This window comes from Convolutriloba macropyga, chromosome 14 (genome assembly GCF_964194025.1).
Source record: "Convolutriloba macropyga chromosome 14, txConMacr16.3, whole genome shotgun sequence".
NCBI lineage: Eukaryota > Metazoa > Xenacoelomorpha > Acoela > Convolutidae > Convolutriloba > Convolutriloba macropyga.
In genome coordinates, this window is record NC_134481.1 from 21,725,636 (window position 1) to 21,743,916 (window position 18,281).

The 18,281-nt window shown below is 35.9% G+C and overlaps 2 protein-coding genes across 6 annotated transcripts; both read right to left on the reverse strand.

Moving 5' to 3' along the window:
* Positions 1-225: 225 nt before the first annotated feature.
* On the reverse strand, positions 226-2,038 carry LOC142353154 (uncharacterized). Its single transcript, XM_075405366.1, has 2 exons — positions 1,398-2,038; positions 226-517 (listed from the first exon to the last, which is right to left on the reverse strand). Exons 1-2 carry the CDS (start codon positions 1,919-1,921, stop codon positions 373-375), a joined length of 669 nt encoding a protein of 222 aa, XP_075261481.1. The 5' UTR covers positions 1,922-2,038; the 3' UTR covers positions 226-372.
* A 5,166-nt stretch (positions 2,039-7,204) lies between these two features.
* LOC142353175 (uncharacterized) lies at positions 7,205-18,254 on the reverse strand. 5 transcript variants are annotated; one of them, XM_075405395.1, is made up of 5 exons: positions 18,045-18,254; positions 17,447-17,639; positions 14,290-14,469; positions 13,486-13,699; positions 7,205-7,471 (listed from the first exon to the last, which is right to left on the reverse strand). In XM_075405395.1, exons 2-5 carry the CDS (start codon positions 17,574-17,576, stop codon positions 7,327-7,329), a joined length of 669 nt encoding a protein of 222 aa, XP_075261510.1. In that variant the 5' UTR covers positions 17,577-17,639; positions 18,045-18,254; the 3' UTR covers positions 7,205-7,326. The 5 variants fall into 5 exon arrangements, with proteins under 5 accessions (XP_075261510.1, XP_075261507.1, XP_075261508.1 ...); XM_075405392.1 differs by having other exon boundaries at positions 18,012-18,254; XM_075405393.1 differs by having other exon boundaries at positions 17,447-17,661; positions 18,007-18,254.
* Positions 18,255-18,281: the final 27 nt, after the last annotated feature.

Below are 18,281 nucleotides of genomic sequence, written 5' to 3' on the forward strand. Positions count from 1 at the left end.
CTGCCGTTTTTTGTTTGTTTTAAGCTCGCATACAAAGTGTGAAGATTTTTATGGCGTAATAGACCTTAACCATGAATCGTTGAAATTTAGGTAATTTTCCCTTTACGTAACGGTCCTTTCGTAATGGCCCTTTCATTTAAATCATTCCAATGTCTTGTATGGCCACTGTCTGTCTGTCCGTACCTGGTCGTTTTACGCAAAACCGTTTAATTGAGATAAGATCAATATACTTCTAATTTAAATTTCTTTCCGTTTTCAGTTTCATCATTTTGTTATTTGCAATTGATCTACTTGTTTTAGTGAGTATTTGCCCAGCGGGTGGTGTAAACGCAATGTTGTTTCCAGGGTTATCGGGGTAAGCTACGGACAAGTCTAAATGGGGTTAACTTTCCATCCAGCGGGAGTGTTGGTGTGTTTGCCAATAAGTCTGACTGTGAACTGGCACCCCTTATTCTTCTCCCACGCCCTCTTAGGAGACACCATGTTCCCATCACTCCTCGCGGCTATGTGGTGGTACCTAAAATGATAAATAATTGAGAACATATGGGTCTTCCTCGATTAAAACCACCCCCCCCCCCCCTCGCACAAAATATAGATTATAGCACCCCATTATAGTATATATAATGTCTATAGTATTATAGTATCTACAGTATTATACCCGATTATAGTATTATGGTATCTATAGTATCTATAAAACGCTTTATGCCCCTTGATTAGGGGGCATAAAGCGTTTTAACCCCGCCTCCATTACTGTAAACTTAACCAGAACGAGACGCGAAAATAATAAGAGGGTCTGGGCGATATTAAAACGCAGAACCCTAACTCTGAACTTAAACTTTGCATCTTTTATAATTTTTCCGTCAATAGAACGGATAGGTCAATTCGAAACAGAACGGATAGGTTTTAAAAATGGCATCTGTTCAGTTAATGACCTACAGTATGCTGTGCACCGCCGGATTACAAAAATGTCATTTTTGAGAAACATTGATTTTTAATGTAGTAAGTGTTGTGCGGTTCTTTCCCATTACAGTCCCCCCTCCCCATTTAGTGATCATATAACATATAGCCCCGCAATTTTCATAAATATATCATGATGGAACTTTCATAAATATATCATGATGGGGGATATTATTTTATAGGAAAGACCCAGAGTTGCAATTGCTATTCAGTAATATGCTGTTAGTAAAGCTTTTGCAGCCAGGGTGAGTGCTGTTATGAGGAACACATTTTTCATATAATAAACCGGATCTTTTCCGTTATTGACCCAAGTACGTTATGCATCCCCAGTTAAAAACTATTTGACTTTGCACAGCAAATTATTATATATAAGCGCCCACTAAGCTGGGCGCACAAATAGAAAAGATCCGATAAACCGAATTTATGATTAGTGTTCTTACATGTATTTATAGCTCTCAAGAGTGACCATTCCATCATTTGGTTGATGCAATCTGAACTTGCAGTCGTCTGTCTTTCCCTGTCCATTGCAGTACAGCTTTCCATCCTCTTTCACCCTCAGGAACTTGTCAGAGTTCGCAAAGGGAAAGGTCAAGCTCCTCAATGAAATGATATTCGAGCCGTGATTCGTCACCACAAAGTGCATCCGTTCATCTCCTTTCGCGTCTTTGTCCCCTTGACAATTAATTTCGCCCCTATCTGACACTTGGAGACAGCCTTTACTTTTCAAATTTGTCAGTTTTATCACGTGATCAGTTTTAAACATTCCAAGTGTGGGAGTCGACTTCCATTTGTCGCTCATGTGTCCAAAACGGGTTGAGACGCCGTACCAGAAACCTGGTTTGTTGTCTGGAGTCTTGCTGCGGTCGCTTTTGGGCTTCTTGTGAGAATGCCCAGATTTGTTGCCCGGGGAGGGCGTTCGGGAGGGGGTGCGGCTGCTCACTGGTCTCCCTACTGGTTTGCTCATTCTTATTTAGTTCAATTTAATTTAGTTTATCAATTTAAAGTTAATTTCATTTGTTCAGGAGAGCTGCTTAGTTCCTTGACTTCTGACTTTGCTTCGTGACAAAGTTGAAAATGAACGAAAAATGTTCTGGAGGTAAATATCACATCACTTATTTAAAAAATTATTTACAATAATGGTAGCCAATTATTTGCCCTTTTAATTTAATGTTTAATAATACAATGCCCGGAGCTGCCTCTTTTATTTGTGTTCCCATTATAGCTCCCCTGAAATTTAGATCCCCATTATGATAGTACCATGTTGGAGGAGGGGGGTGGGGTATACGTTATGACCGCTAAGTTGAGGAGAGGACTATAATGGAGCAGACCCAAATTTTTTCGGGATCTATTCTGTTTCTGCCCCCAGTGTGTTTTATTCCTCCAATTACATATGTGTTGTTATATAGCACGCTCTGCGTAAAAAATAGCACGTGCGACTGAGGACATAAAAGATTTAGCCCACTAAGCTGGGGGTTTGGGAATAGATTGTTTTCCCATAACCATGTTTAAACAAACGAGTCTTTTTTACTCTAATAAATGTTTGCATTGCCCAAAGAAGGGATTAGATGGGAGAACTGACCCAGCAGTGTGTTATCCTCTCAATTTACAAATTGTATTTATAATTGTTTCAATAACTCTTCTGCTAGTCAAGTCTTTTCACTAGGAGAACGGTAGAAAATGTATCATTATAAGGACATAAAAGATTTAGCCCACTAAGCTGGGGGTACTTTCGAATCTTGATATTTTTGACAACATACAAACACCCATTCAAACAATTAGGGTCAACTGCTATCCATTCACTTTAATTGATGAAACATCAAAATTCACTGGACTTGTGATTTTCAAATCACCTTTTCTGTCGCACATGACTTCACTTGACAACACGTTTCACAAATTTGATAAGAAAAAAAATTCAACTCATTGGATTGGCACATTAGTGTGGAAATAAACGCGTGTTTCATTCGCGAGAACTAAAATGCATCTGGAGAGTCAATGACGGAGAAAAACGTACTCCATGGCTTTAACGGCTAAATCTTCATGATTAAAATGAGTGATATAATTCGGCAAAACAGTTTCGACAGTTTCCATAGGATCTTGGCACTCCAAACTATCCTCAAATAATGCAGTTTAAAAACAAGCGAACGTCAAAACTAGATGAGATTTGAAGTCTGTTGATCAACATTATTAGCCGAAAAGTATAAAATTAATGAATGTTTTCGCTCAGTGAGAAACAAAATGCATTGATAAAATTTGAAGGACTTTTTGGTTCCTGAGCTTGAGTGTATCTCTTTAAATATAAATATGGCAGGTTCTCGCGGACCAGAAATAAAGGATCTATTTCAGTTCGGTCATCAAATTTTGTGCCAAATATCGCAGAAGGACAAAATATATAAGCTTTTGTCATTTCTGTTTTAAAAAAGTTACGAAGGAAAATGAGAAAATTACACTTTGTTACAGAATTCTTGAAATTAAACAAAAAGTTGCTTAGTACATAAATGAAACTGAATGCATATCATTCCCTTTTTAACTCGTGGAAAAAGACTAAGAATTTCATCTTTTTAAGAATTTCAAACTAAGAATTTCGAACTAATTAATCCAAATAAGATAATTAGCTTTTTCTTGAAGTGATGGCCACATCGTCCTCCGTATCTTGATGGCATCATAGCAGTTTCTGAGAATTATTGGAAATTTTGAAACTTTTGACAATGTTATTTAAATAGTTCTTTTTTATTTTGAGTTGTCGTGGATACAAAAGTTCATTAATTTTGATAGTACATTGAAGGTTGTTTTGTGGATGAAAAATTGAAACTGAAGGCAAGTTACAATAAAAAAAACTCTAATTAGAGCAAAAGAAAACAAAGGCTTCTCTTAATTTCACCAGATGCTGCGTTGTGGTAAAATGTTCACCACGTAATTTAAAAACTTCAACATGGAATTCTCTAGAAACTGTTTTCTTTTTTGTAGAGCAATGAGAGTGCTAATGGATATGCTTCAAATGAATATGCTTCGAATGAATATGCTTTATTTCGTACAATCTTAGTGGGTTTTAAAGATTTTTAAAGACATTTTTAAAGTAGTGACCACTGTTATTTTCAGGGAAAAAAGTTTGTGCGGTCCAAAAAAAGTTTATCATATTGACAAGGAACTATTTTCTGTTGGTTGAATTTTTTTGAAGCTGACTTTTGTATGTTCACTTGCCAGCTCTAATCCAATGGATGTTGAATTTCACTAAATGAGTAAGAACAATTTTTTTCTCAAGCTCACCATTTTTTGGAATTCTAGTTACTGGTCATTTTCATTCAAAAAAGTCAACAAGATCGAACTAATTTATAACATAGAATCTGACTGAAAAGAACAATTGTTAATTAGCCGAAGTGGACAGTTATTTGTAGTTGATATTTTTTGCAACTTCAGGGGAAAAATCAAAACAAGCGGCGTTGATCGCAATAATCAACTTTTTCACATTCATAATAACTCTTTACGTTTTATAACTCAAAAACGTGCTTAAGTTGTAACGTTCTGGAAAACTTGGCGCTGAATTTATGCTCCTTGCGAACATTTGATGTTTCATTTTAGGGAAATTTCTCTTGTTTCTAGAAGGTTTCGTAAGCGATCTACCATCTTAACACCACCAGCTAATCAGGTGGAAGCCATTAATTTTGTTTAGTAATTCGTTTCAACCTCTTGAAGATCCAATTTTGAAAAGTGCACGCTGAGATTAGTTTTATTCAAATTTTAAAAAGACAAAATCAAATAGTTCAACCATTCAATGCCAGTTTTCCTTAGCTATTACCAATAACTTATTTTGTCTAATATGCCTTTTTATATTAATTTCAGCTGGAAACATTTTCATCAACTGATAGCTGAAGGAATTATAAACTTTAAAAATTTTGATTTGATTGTGCAAATGTAGCATTCTTGTTTTTATAGAAAGAATCTTATCAAAAAAACTGTACACCATTAGCTTCTTGAACGATACATCCATGGACATTACACCCAATAGTTTTGAATTTTTCCAGATATTTCCAAATTGAGGCAATTTGAATTTGCTACAGTTTTTTTTGAACAACTCCAACAATGAATTGAAAGTTCAAATTATCTCGAGCTTCATTACTAATTAACAGACGGCTTTAACGAAGGCAGCATTAGTTAACTAGATTAACTATGTGACATTTTTGCAAGAACCAGACATAAGTTGTGTAACACTAACGTGAAGATAGACTAGACTTTTTCAATGCCAGTGGGAGAAACCGACTCCGTAGTTGGCGCAAAATTGCTTTCTTATTGGAACTTTTTCATAACAAAGAAAGTTTGAGAATATCAAGGTTAATTTGCATTATATAATACAAAGTAACGTTCAACTCTACAACCACGAAGCGAAGCTGTTCTACTGAGACAAGACACTGAAGATTACAGACCATCGCCCAAGTTGTGAATTGCCCAGTAATACACAGATTATGCAAGAGTAATAGGGCCAAAATTTTGGTTTTTCACTATTTTTTGTAGGTTTTAAGTTTTGCTTATACTGCTAGTCACCTAATTTACTTTTGAGATTTGCTTGCATTTTTGCTTGGTTGTAGATAGAGATGTTCACTGAAGGTTAAAAAGCTTCAAACGTCGCTTTCTCGATGTTAATTTTTTGTCATGGAAAAATTGTCAATCAGAAAGAACCCGTGGCAAAAACTCTATATCGGAAATGGATTTCGTAGCAAACCCAATCTTGAGAAACTGAGGCTAAATTAATGTGAATTTCATGATTTGTGCGAAATGGACAACAACGAGTTGGTAATATTGGAGTACTTTCATTTTCTGTTTGATTATGAAAGGATGCTTGATATTCACATACTAATACTACTTCATAAGTTGACAAACATGAATGAATCGATTTACTTTTTCTCTTCATGCTGTTCTTCTGACTATACTGCAGCCTTGAAAGCTTATGTTTTTTCAAGAAGCTCCATTCCAACATTGCCTGCCCTTTTTTCTATCGTGAGCACATTGTTTCTGTTTGGTAGCACAGGAGTGATCTTTGCTACTGGTCTTATCTAGACTCTGTCAATTGTTCAAATGTTCATTGACTGAATCTTGTTGTCAGATTTTGCAATTGTCTGCGTAACTTGACCCAGATCATATTATCTAGTAGTGCTTGGAAGTTGATGCTGCGAAGTCGTTCAGGTCTGTACATTTGAACACACTAGCTTCAACGTTGCTGCGTTCATTGTTTGCTCATTATTAAACAACCTGGTTGTGAGAAATTTTTCGGTGACTGCTTGTTTCCCCCCCCCCCCAACAATGGATACATAGCTTCTTCTAACATCTCTCCAATCTACTCTAAATGCTGTTCGTTGGTGGCGCTTCCACCTCAATCTTCGTTGAATTAGATGTTGTTCGATCCTTTCTTTGTTCCATGGCCGAAAGTCAAAAACTAAAAACTCGATAACTGGCTGGCAAAAAGCAAAATTAGAAGAAAAATTTCACTGTTCGTCGGGTTTTCTAATGATACAACTCACTCTAATGATACACTGCGGTGAATATATCTATCGTACAAAAGTTGACTGAACAAAAAAACCAGTTGAGCATATGGTTGCTCCCCACTAAGGTTGGTCTGAACAAATAAAAGATTAAGAAGAATAAAGTAGAGTAAACTGCTGCAGAGTTTTAAAAGACGCTATTCATCTTGAAATGGCTAGCATTCATTGTTTATATTGAGTATCTCCTATATTTATATCTCAGTGTGTATGCAAGTGACTCCATTAGTTTTCTTCTATATTGATGTTAAAATTCAAGTGTTTCTCCTTAGTCTTTCTTACTAGGATGCCATGCGTTGAATTTTCCAAAATAAAATTCGCGCTTTTCGGATCAACTTTGACCTGAACTTCAAGTATCTTTAAGTCCATTTCTTGGAAACTTAATTATGGATACTGAATTAATTAAAAATATTCAGCTGTTTCTTAGGACATTTTGCTCATTTCTTGACTATGATGATGCTGTTTTCGCGTCACTCGTATATTTCCATAATTGAATTTTAATATATCCCGTGGCTTTTTTGGGTTGTACATAACACTGGCATTCTGAAACCCTGTACAATAGTTTGCGTCCATTTTCATGCTCATATCTATATTAAAACTAAACCTTAAAAGTCAACCTGCGCCAAATGAATGACTCGCATCGGAGAAACACATAATTTTACTATAGGTTCCGAAAACGTGCAATAATTTTCCGCAGTTTATAAATTTCGCTTCAAAAATTGGTTTAGTGAAACAATATATTATTCTAACTGCACAAAACTTTTAAAATCTGTAAAGTTGGTCTTAAATTGATTGTCATGTCATATGTTGGGGTTAAAGCAGTAGCATCATAGAATGGTGGTTATATCTGTTGTACTTTCCAGCCGTATGATGTCTGGGTGTGTATGCCGAGTAACTCCGGGGTGAACTGGCTGGCCTCGTTCTTCTCCGTGGCATTCTTTGGACTGAAGAGGGAGCCATCACTTGCAGCCGCTATATGATGATACCTAATTCACATATTCATACAAGTTTAATTAATTTACAGAGATGCACTTGATTTTTGTGGCCTTTAATATTTCAACAATCTGAGCAAAACTTTCTCTCTGATACTCAAGGTCGTATAAACTGTCCGTACATAAAATTCTTATTTAAAAAATTCGCTAAATTTAACAAAGAAAAAGCTCCTATCTTGCGTCAAATGTGCAGGCAAAGTTCAGCTGCTTTTCATTTGGATAGCCGACGTAATATTTTGTATTAAAGGACAGTTCTGCTCATAATGTTGCTTGCTCAGACAACAAAAGCAATAGACGCTTGTACATTCAAAGTCTATTAGATTTATGCTTTTTGAAACCTGTTATAAAAGTGAAAGGGCTCACGGATGCTAGCATTAGGGTCTGCATTAGAGGGGGGTGGTGAGCGGCGTGGTGGTCTCATCAGTGGGGTCAAGCCCGGAGGGCTGGACGGGGGACGATTGCGCGAGGGGGGCCAAACGGCCAGGTGGAAGAGGCTAGACGGTCGAAGCGCATTCTTAGAGACTAGAAAGTCATGAGGCTCTAAAAGAGCTTTTCAACCACTTAACGCCCTCCGGGATTTACCTGTTTATCCCGTTTTTAAGGACCAAAAGTTAAAAGCATCGGATGAAAAAGCCGAGAAACGGTAAATGGAAAGAAATTAGACCACAGAACGAATATAATTGCTACAGTGCTAGAAATTAACAAGGAAAATAGTTGACGTCGATGAGCTTGTGACATGACTTAAAGCAAAATGGGCGCTAGGTGGGTGATGTCTGTAGTTTGAATACACGAGGTGACTGATATCGGAAGAAAACTTCTCACAAAATGAGCTTTTCACATTTGAGTATCACCAGCAGTTCCTAATTTCTTTATATTCGTACCTAAGCTACTGTTACTGTTGAAGCCCAATGTACGAAAACAGAAGGGACTATTATGGGAAGAAAACTTCTCATAAACGAAATTTGCACCTTAAGTATTATCAGCAGTGCCTAAAATATTTTATAGGAATATTTCTTAAATATTCCTATAAAATATTCCTATTACAGACAAGCATCAAAGCGTTCTTGAAAACGGTCGTTTATTACGTCACCAACACAAACTTCTCTATTGAAGATTAGTCCCTATCTTTAAAAGTATCTTTGAATGATTAGTAAGCATTAAGCAAACCTTTCCTACATCTGAAAACAGACGATACTATAACACTTAAAAAACTATGGCTCTTCTTGACGAAAAAACTTTCCTCAGCTTAAATAAACAAGACATGTACAAAATATATATTGATATTTCCGAAAAATAACCAGAAAAAAACACGTTTTTCGAAAAAGTTATCACTCAACCGGCGAAAAAATTACTCGACAACAAGGTGGTAAGTGGTCAAGACAATAGGAAACATTCTATGGTCGAAGTAGCAATCCAAACGGACAACAATGAACAAGTAGCAGATTTCCAAAACATTTCAAATGAGGATGTTAACAAAAATTTAGTTATTGGGAGCAGCATTATCCCAAAACTAGAGCGAGATACATCAATACCTGCTGATATTAGGGTGCATGGTTATCGGGGGGTCAACAACAAAAGAAAAATTGAGAGTACTGAAGGATTACAAGGCAAAAAAATTGAAAACTTTGGTCTTACAATAGGGAACAAATAACGTGCTGATACATACTTCTAAAACTGCTGAAGTAAATTTTGAACAATTCAAACAACTGGTTAATCTTTGCATTGAAAAATTCACACCAGAAACATTTTTACTCTGTGAAATACCACCTTGAAAGGATTTTGAACATAACACTCAAAAGAACAAGATTATAGATAACTTCAATTCTTTTTTACTTGATAAAAATGGCAACGTCGATCGGTTTAAAATTTGGCCTCTAAACGAGTATGTTAAAAGCGCAGCAATAACAACTGGTGACTCAACGAGCTATGATTATATGTTCTATGACAATGTTCATTTCAATCATCAGCATGGCGTTCCATTATTGAAAAACTGGCTACTATCTCATTTGTTGCTATCATCCAATGGTCGAATTGCTCAATCCTATGTGGCTCCTCAATCAGAAGCCGCTGACAATACGCAAGCGAGGCAAACATTGAAAATTGTAAGAGCTCAATTTACCAGACAAAACGGGTACCATTTTTCCCAAAGAGCAGTAAAATACTCTCATAATAAGCTTTACAATATTCAGTTGCCTTATCGCGCTAACTCTAATGCGTATAAATTCAATGGTTCTAAAAGCAGTTATGGCTTTTATTTCAATTCATCTGATCAGTTTGTGATGTAGGGAACTGCACAATATTGTATTTTTAAATGCTTTCTTTCTTTGTCTTAGCTCGACAAAAAATTTTTTTCCCTTGTTTCTTATTGCTGTCCTCAAGATTTCCCGCGACAGCAGTAAGAACAGTAGAAAACGGGTGCAATTCAAAAATTCTAAGTTTAAAAAGGTATTGGCTTTGAAAAAAAGAGTTCCAATAGAAGTGCTTACTCTTTTAGTAATAAACTGCAACAAACTGTACGCATTCTTCACCCTAATGATCAGCTGTGGCGACATTGAGTGGAATCCCGGCCCAATTCGGTCGTTTGCAGAGGCTAAAGCAATACGCAATGCGGACAAAAAGAAACCTTAAAACTTCCAGCTTAACTGTCGAAGCATTCTAAATAAAAGACGGGCATTAAAAGCGATTGTTGGAGAACTTCCAGAGAATACTATTTTTTGTTTCACAGAGACATGGCTCACTAGTAATGATCATGATGACTTTTATAACCCTAAAAAGACCAGTATGTGTGTTTTAGATTTGACAGAGCGAAAGAGGCATTTCAAAAAGGGCGGAGATGTAATGCTGCTTATACCAAAAATCTTTTCTCCAAAATTGAGGAAGGATCTAAATAAGTTCTCAGTTGAATTTGAAAATATTTGGGCAGAATTAAAAATAAACAAACGGAAAACACAAAACACAACATTTTTACATAATGTCACTTATTCTCTCAACAAAACAAAACAGATCCTTCTGGAACAGTTGGTTACAAACATTGATAATGCAATAGTCAAAGGTCATAATATAATACTCAGGGGTGATTACAATAATATTTATCTGAACTCAAAAGAAGAGGAGAAAATAGACTCAAAATTAGTACCATACCATCTAGAAATACAAAACAAAACTGAGGCAACTCTTATATGCAAGGTGAGCAAGACTGCAACGTTAATAGTTTACTCTTTTCCGATATTTACGTCAAAAAAACCATAGTGTGCGACACTGCTATTCTATCTGATTATATTGACCTTTGTACTATACTGAAAGGAGAAACAAACCCATTAAAAGTAGTAGGGAAGAAAAAAATCTATGATCGAAGTACATATAACGAAGAAAAATTCCTTGATGATATGAACAAAACAAACTGGTCAGTCATAAATCAACAAAATAATGAAACTGAAATGCTTAAATCTTTCACCAAAATTTTCACTAGAGTACTGCAAAAACACGCCCACAAAAAATTTGTTAATCAAAAACGACAAATCATGCTTTGCTCGTTCACAAACTTGGTTGAAAAAGAAAAACAAAGAATTACAAAAAGAGTGTGACTCTAGTCTGAAATCGAAAAATTTCAAAACCTTCTCGTAATTGAAAAAGAAGTTGTTCTGCTCATCTAGCAAAGATTTTAACGAATTTTATCAGTCATTAGTTTTATCATCTAATAATAGCAGAAAATGTTGGAACCTTATGAATGAAATAAGAAACTCCGCTTGAACAAGAACTCATATCTAAAGTTTAAAAAATGTCTTCAATGATTATGTCACGGAGCCCGAGAAAATTGCAAATCTTCTTAATTACAGTTTTTCACAGCTAGAGAAGTTCATATTATCAGACGAAACTTCATATTATCAATAGAAACAAACCACCGGGTTCCTCAGCGCAACCCCCTGGACTTTGAAAGATGTAATTTCTGTAGTCAATAAACATCTATGTTTCATTATAAATGAATGCATAAACAACTCTACCTTCCATGAGATTATAAAAACCGCTGATGTAACACCAATATATAAAAAAAGATCCCGAGAAACCAGACAATTACAGACCTACATCAATAACACCCTGCATTTCAAAAGTTATTGAAATCTTAATCAAAGATCAATTGACAGAGCACTTGCACAAAAAAACAAACTACTAAGTCGCTCCCAATACTGCTTTAGGAAGAAACATTCTACAACTGACGCTCTCCTTTATACTACTGAGTTTAAAAAGCGTAAAACAGATCAAAACAAAATTGTAGTTGCTGCCTTTCTAGACCTTTCGAAAGCATTTGACTCAATGGACCATGTTATCTTTTTAAAAATCTAGGTTTATTAGGTGTCGACTCTAAAACCATAAAACTAATAGAAAGTTTCATCTCGGAGAGAAAACAAAGAGTTCTAATTAATAACGTAATTTCAGATGAGATTACTCTAGAACGTGGTGTGCTTCAGGGGAGAGTGCTTGGTCCTCTATTGTTTAATTTTTATATAAACTATCTGCGAGATCAAATTGATAAAAAATTTCTGGGTGGTACAGTATGCAGTTAACACATTACTCCTTGCTTTCTCTTCTATACAACACGAGTTAAAAACAGTTTTAGAAAAAAATGTAATATTGCTGACCAAATATTTCACAAGTCTAAAACTACAATTGAATCCATCAAAAACTGAGTTCATTCTATTTAGCCGCAACAGAATTTTCAGCAAATCTGAATCAACAACAATCGGGAACAAAATTATTACACAATCCAAAAGCGTCAAGTATCCTGGGGTACATATTGACAAAAATCTCAGTTTTCAAGACGAATTGAAGAATCTTTTAAAGAAAATGGCGCGTGGAATTAAAACAATTTATACACTCCGTAATCGGATACCAACGTTTCTATTGAAAACGGTTCTGAACGCATTTGTTATCAGCCATCTACACTATTCATTACTGTTAATCCAATCAGTTGACAAAAATTTGCTTATGTCGCTTGAAAAGCAACTAATTTGGGCCATTCGTGCTTGTTACTCTAGAAATAGAATGGACTTAACAAAAGATCTCAAGATAAAGCATTTTATTCTCCCTGTTGAATATTTAATCAAATTGAAAAGAACAACTTATATGTGGAAACTAAGAAACTGTCCTTTACCCGCGTTTAATCCTCTAAATGTCACAACCTTGCCCACTTGGTGCATCAAACAAAACCTTAGAAGCTGTGACATATTTTTTAAATTCTACATGTCGCACTCAAAAATTAGAACGCTCAATTATAAAAATTGAATCAATGGATTGGAATTCACTTCCTAAAGAACTAAGGGGTTTGGAAAACAAAAAAAAAACTTTCACAAAAGAATTGAAAAAATTTTATATTAAATCTTTTTCTGATAATAAACAATATACAACTTATGGGTCGGTTAGTTGGAAGTCTATCAGATTTTAAAAAGTTTACTAAACCACGACTCAAGAATCAACATTATCTGGTCGAGCTAAGAATTAATTTAATTTAATTTAATTACACTTTTTTACTAAAATAAATAACCACACTCCAGGCAGTATTATAACAATTGTCAAACTCTCTGTTACTTGTTATGACTGTTATGGTTAATAAAAAAGTGTTGTTTTTTATTAGTACCTAAGCTACTTTTAAAGTCCAATGTACGAAAACAGAACTCAACGTTCTAAAACAGGTGTCAATGTTCAAAAACGAAAGTCAAAAATTCATTCATCAACAAACTTGCCTCAGCTAAAAAAACAGCCTGTACAATGCCACTGCTCCTCCTCGAGTCACTACTATAGACAACTATTACCACTAGCATCGCAAAAACTGTGTGCACTTTGTTAGGAAATGTTTTTTCACCACGAATATTAAGATTTTTTTTAAACCAAAACTCAACTCGGGAAGTAAAGGGATGAATACTAGGCAAATTAAGAGGTACTGTTTCAAATTCAGTTCTGGTTCATTTTAACAGTTATTAAGCATGTTTGGGCCTCCTGTAACATAAACTAACATGTATTTGTAATTCTCGAGTGTGATGTATTTCTGTTTGTTTGTATGCAGTCTAAATTTGCTGTCGTTTGACTTGCCGTCTCCATCGCAGCATAGACGACCATCCTCTTTCACTCTCAGAAATTTATCCTTCTCTTCCCAGGCATACGTCAGACTTCGCAATGACACAATGTTCGATCCGTGATTCTTTACCACAAATTGTAGATATTTGTCATCTCAATAATAACCACTGTTTATTTTATATCTTCAAAAAACGCTTTTAATTTAAAAGAGTTTGTTTTTCAACTGTAACTAGTCAAATGTTTAGCTTTGGAAAATGATAACACTGGTTTAAACATGAAGACGCTTCAGGGGAAACTTTATTTTTAAGTATTTCATTATTAAGTATTTCATTAATGCACTTTAAATGGATTGTTGTCATTTGATCATCTAGTCCCTTTCGCCTAGAATTTTTAATAATCAAAGTTGGTTTGAATTGAAAATTCAATTGAACATTTAAGATGTCAAGTTGTATTAAAATTAGCTTTAGCTCATTCATTGCAGGATAACACAGATTCAGGTAGGCCCTAGTAATTCAAAATTTAAAAATCTTATAAAGGCTTAAGACAGAATTTATTAGGGCTTAAGACATTTAGCAAGGGAATTATGTAATAGTTCTTCCATTTTCAGCCGAAAATATAATTTTTGCATGATACTTCAAGTTTTGAGTAATCCTGTGAGATCTCTGCCAGATTTGTATCCTCTTATGACTAGGGCTGAAAAATCTGTTGTTTAGATGATGACTGTGAATAAACAGTTTAGTTTCCTTTGACGTCTTTTTGCCCTTTGCAGTCAATCTCCCCAGAATCAGTTACCCGTAGTGCTCCTTCTACCTTCCGGTTGACCAACTTGATCACGTGGTCATCTTTGAACACTTTGAGTGAATCGTTGTTCTTCATTTTATCTCCCATGTGTGAAAACCTGTCTCCAACTTTCTGGAAGAATCCTGCAATATTTCAAATTCGTTTAAAGATATCAGAAATGTGATTCAAAACTTTATTTCTCCAAAGGGGAGAGCAGTAACGGTAGAGAGGGCGAAAGTTCTATCCAGAAAATAAAATCCCTGAAGGATCCTGACGCAAAAATATGACTACTAGAAGGTAATAAAGCAAAACCAGCAAAATCAATCGCTGAAATGATTGAGATTTTAAAATTCAGAAGTCAAGTAATTGCTTTTGCATGCTCCTCATCGGGAAACAGGCTTTTTACTGTGAAAGAAGAAGTTGGGCGCAACTTTAAAAACACGGTTAGAAAGTCAAACAAGAAATTCACAACAAACAAAAGCAACAATTTAGTCACTAGTTGTGTTGGTAAACCAGATTCGCAATATTATCGTAGACATTGCCCAGCGCTAAGTAAAAATTGCAACAATTGTGCAAAGGCGGGACACTTCTCAAAAAAAGTGCAAAAGTAAACCCCAACCAAATTCAGATATAAAAATAAAATAATTTTTGTGAAGAAAATAATTGTTCAGAGAAGGAATCTCCAGTATCGACGATTGGAATGTTATTTCTTTAAGAAAAAATCGGTATCAATGCTGACACATGGCAATAAAACTCAATAAAAATTGCAACGTAAAAACGGATGTAACAACAGGGGCTGACAGCACAGGTATATCCTCTAAAAACTGGATTGAGCTCAGTAATTCTCATTTGGATTGTAAAATAAGACGTCTCAAGATTTTGATGGTCATCAATTAAAGCTTCAGGATCATCTTATTTTTATATCGAGCTGAACCAAAACAGGTTTCGCTCTAAAAAAACCAGCAACTGTAAAGCCTTGTGAAAATTTTTCAACTAATTGAGGAGACATCCTACCCAAGAACTTTGTGAACGACATCACAAGGGAACACTTGCCTGCTATGAAGAGCTACAAAGTTCACGTGAAGTTAATATCAGGATCACATCTATTGATCGACAAAGCCGGGAAAATAACTATAACTGTTTAAGACCAGGTCAAAAGAAGCTGGAATAGATGGTCAAACAGGGCATCCTGGAGACTGTGCAGCCAAAAGGAATCACAGATGCATCACCAGTGGCGTGACAGAGAAAGTAGATTTGAGAACTGAGACCTTGCGAGATCTTGAAAGTACATATCAATGGCAAAGTCATGGACGAAGACTACCCAAAACCAGATCAATTGCAAAGTCATGGACGAGGACTACTACCCAAAACCAGACATAGATGCGATATTGCATAATCTTTACCTGGCCTTCTACAATGCCAAAATTGACCTCTCAGATGCTTAAACAAATGCTTATCAAAAGCTGCTTATCAAAATGAACTTGAAGAGGAGGCAAAGGACAAAAGCACAGTGAACAGACCCCAGGACTTATTGAAAATGTTCCGACCACCTCAATGCTTGAAAAAATTTTCTTCAATCCTCCAGAATTGCATCAAGTCAATATTCAGAGGAATCAAGTTTGTTGTAGTCTTTAAAGACGATGTGTTCATTTCCAAAAATTACAAAGAGCAATTCAACAGGACAAAGGTTGCTCTCTAAGAATTCTCTGAGCGAGAGATTTTAATATCAATGAGAAAAATCTAACTCAAAACCAGTGAATAGTGTCAGGTTTCTAAGATACCCAGTTTCTAAGGACGAATAGCACCAGATCCCAAACATGATGAAAGAATCAAAAGTGATCAGCCGCCAACTAACAAACGCAGCAGTCAGATTGCCGGAATAGCTTCCAGAGAATAGACTTGCGTGCAGTATAAACGATATAGGAACTGTTACAGATATGAGTTGAAAAGGAAAAGTTATTGACGCCGCTTAAAGATCTATATGAAAATATTCCGTGAGAAAATAAATTGAGCAGAAGCTTTTTCGGTAGGGACTTTATAAGTGCAAAAGCCTTCGAAAATTTAAAAAAGGGATTGTATTAACCACCTTGTACAGCCTTAAGTACCACGATAAAAACTTGTTATTGACGAAAAAACTTGTTGATATTTGTTGACAGGCTGAAAGCAGTACTTAGACAATTCTAATGAGCGATAATCAAATCGCCTTTTGATTTTTGCATCATTAGGGACTTTCGCTTCGAAAAAAGGTTTTTTTAGTAATAAAAATTCCAGATCCACCGCAGTCTGAATCATCAGAGCGTTCACAAACATCGACAAAAAAGAACACAACCAGACAGATTAGGAGAACTTTTTCTCCACAAATTTACTTTAAAAAAGAGGGAGAATGTGATGATTTCGAAAGAACAGCAAGACACTGAGAAGCTATTCTTTGTGAACGTTTTAGAAAACGTGAAAAGAATTTACCGCCGAACTGTATTGCTATGTCGATAAGTAATGGACACAAAACTAAACTTGACTGAATTTTGTCTGGGCGCTATCATTATTTTTTTGACATATCAATCAGATGTCAGAAGTTAAGTTATCCCACCCAAAGAAACCTGGGATCTTTTCCGTTTGCGCCCCCCCCCCCCCCAGTACGTTGTGCTCCCCCCAGTGACAGAGCACATGTCATTACATAGTAAATCATTATGTAAAAATATTGCACGTGCGTCTGGGGGCTGCAAATAATATGCACCCACTAAGCTGGGGGGGGGCACAAACGGAAAAGATCCGAAACCTAATTCTAACATCCATTGACCTCCAACTGATGATGTAGATTGTGCCAAAGCCATGTATGAATTCGAACAAAAATAGAAACTCAAGTCCAGGCTTCGCAACTAAGATCTTTTTACATGCCGTTCAAGTAAAATTGTTATAGCTAATCTAAACTTTCTTTGTATATTCTTGTAGATAAGTACTATATATAGGTGCTAATTTGGTATAATTTCAGTTTCAAATTTAATTTAGAATTCATCTTATTAATTCTTCGACTTGTGTTACCGACCATGACAAACCCGCAAGCGAATATTCGGATCTATTCTGGATATGCTATATTTTGGGAAAAATCCAAAGCTAACCTACCCTTTGCATCATTGGTTTTTTGCTTGTAGTTTTTCTTGTCTTTCTTGTCGGCAGCGGGTGAATTAGGGCAACCCTCTTGTGAGTTTGTCTCTGTTTTCCCTTTAGCAGAGCCCGACTGCTCGTTTGGCATTTCTTAAACTGGATGGGAGTTAGTCTTCTTTGGTGCAGTAGTGTAGTAATACATGGAGTTGTTCTACATCATCATAAATAAGGAACTGTTTCAGCAATATGGCCTGCATCCTGCCCACCCTTTCCATTGTACCAATCAACTTACAATTTGACAATTTGAGAGTACGTGATAAGTGCGATCCCCCGCACGCAATGATGTAGGGTTAATTTACGGCAATTGGGCTGGGTACGGGGGGGGGGGGGGGGTTACACACCCATGGGGGGGGTACATACACACGCTTTATACTAATGGGGGATATTGCGAATGCCCAAATATCGGGTCTTTCCCCTTCTAGTCCCCCACAGCTTAATTGTCATATAAAGTACAGTCTTCAATTACCGAACATGTATCAACTAGATGTCATTGTCTTATTCCACCGAAGAAAGGAAACAGTTCTCAGTAGGAGTGCAGAAGTCACTGGTAGCCCACTTTCAAAATTCTTTGTTTTATTTGTATAGGTTTTATTTTCTTTGGTCTCTTTGTTGTGTGTGTGTAAAAATAAATCAGTTCGGTTACTATGCTCAATGCAAAGTATTGTACAAATTAGCATCAAATCGTAATAGCCACGTGCGTTCACTTAGAGCGCTTTGTTGAAAGTAGATTTTGCTCTTTTCTCGTGTCCCCTCATAGACGCTATGCGGGCGAGTGTTTCCCATTATAGCCTCA

What these genes read in the sequence shown, in the direction of transcription:
- LOC142353154 (XM_075405366.1), bottom strand. Translation starts at nt 1,921, where the DNA reads ATGAGCAAACCAGTAGGGAGACCAGTGAGCAGCCGCACCCCCTCCCGA. An exon ending in CTTGAGAGCTATAAATACAT is followed by an intron (nt 518 to 1,397) that starts GTAAGAACACTA and finishes TTATCATTTTAG; the next exon opens with GTACCACCACATAGCCGCGA.
- LOC142353175 (XM_075405395.1), bottom strand. Translation starts at nt 17,576, where the DNA reads ATGCCAAACGAGCAGTCGGGCTCTGCTAAAGGGAAAACAGAGACAAAC. An exon ending in AGGGCAAAAAGACGTCAAAG is followed by an intron (nt 13,700 to 14,289) that starts GAAACTAAACTG and finishes GTTATTATTGAG; the next exon opens with ATGACAAATATCTACAATTT. An exon ending in CTCGAGAATTACAAATACAT is followed by an intron (nt 7,472 to 13,485) that starts GTTAGTTTATGT and finishes TATGTGAATTAG; the next exon opens with GTATCATCATATAGCGGCTG.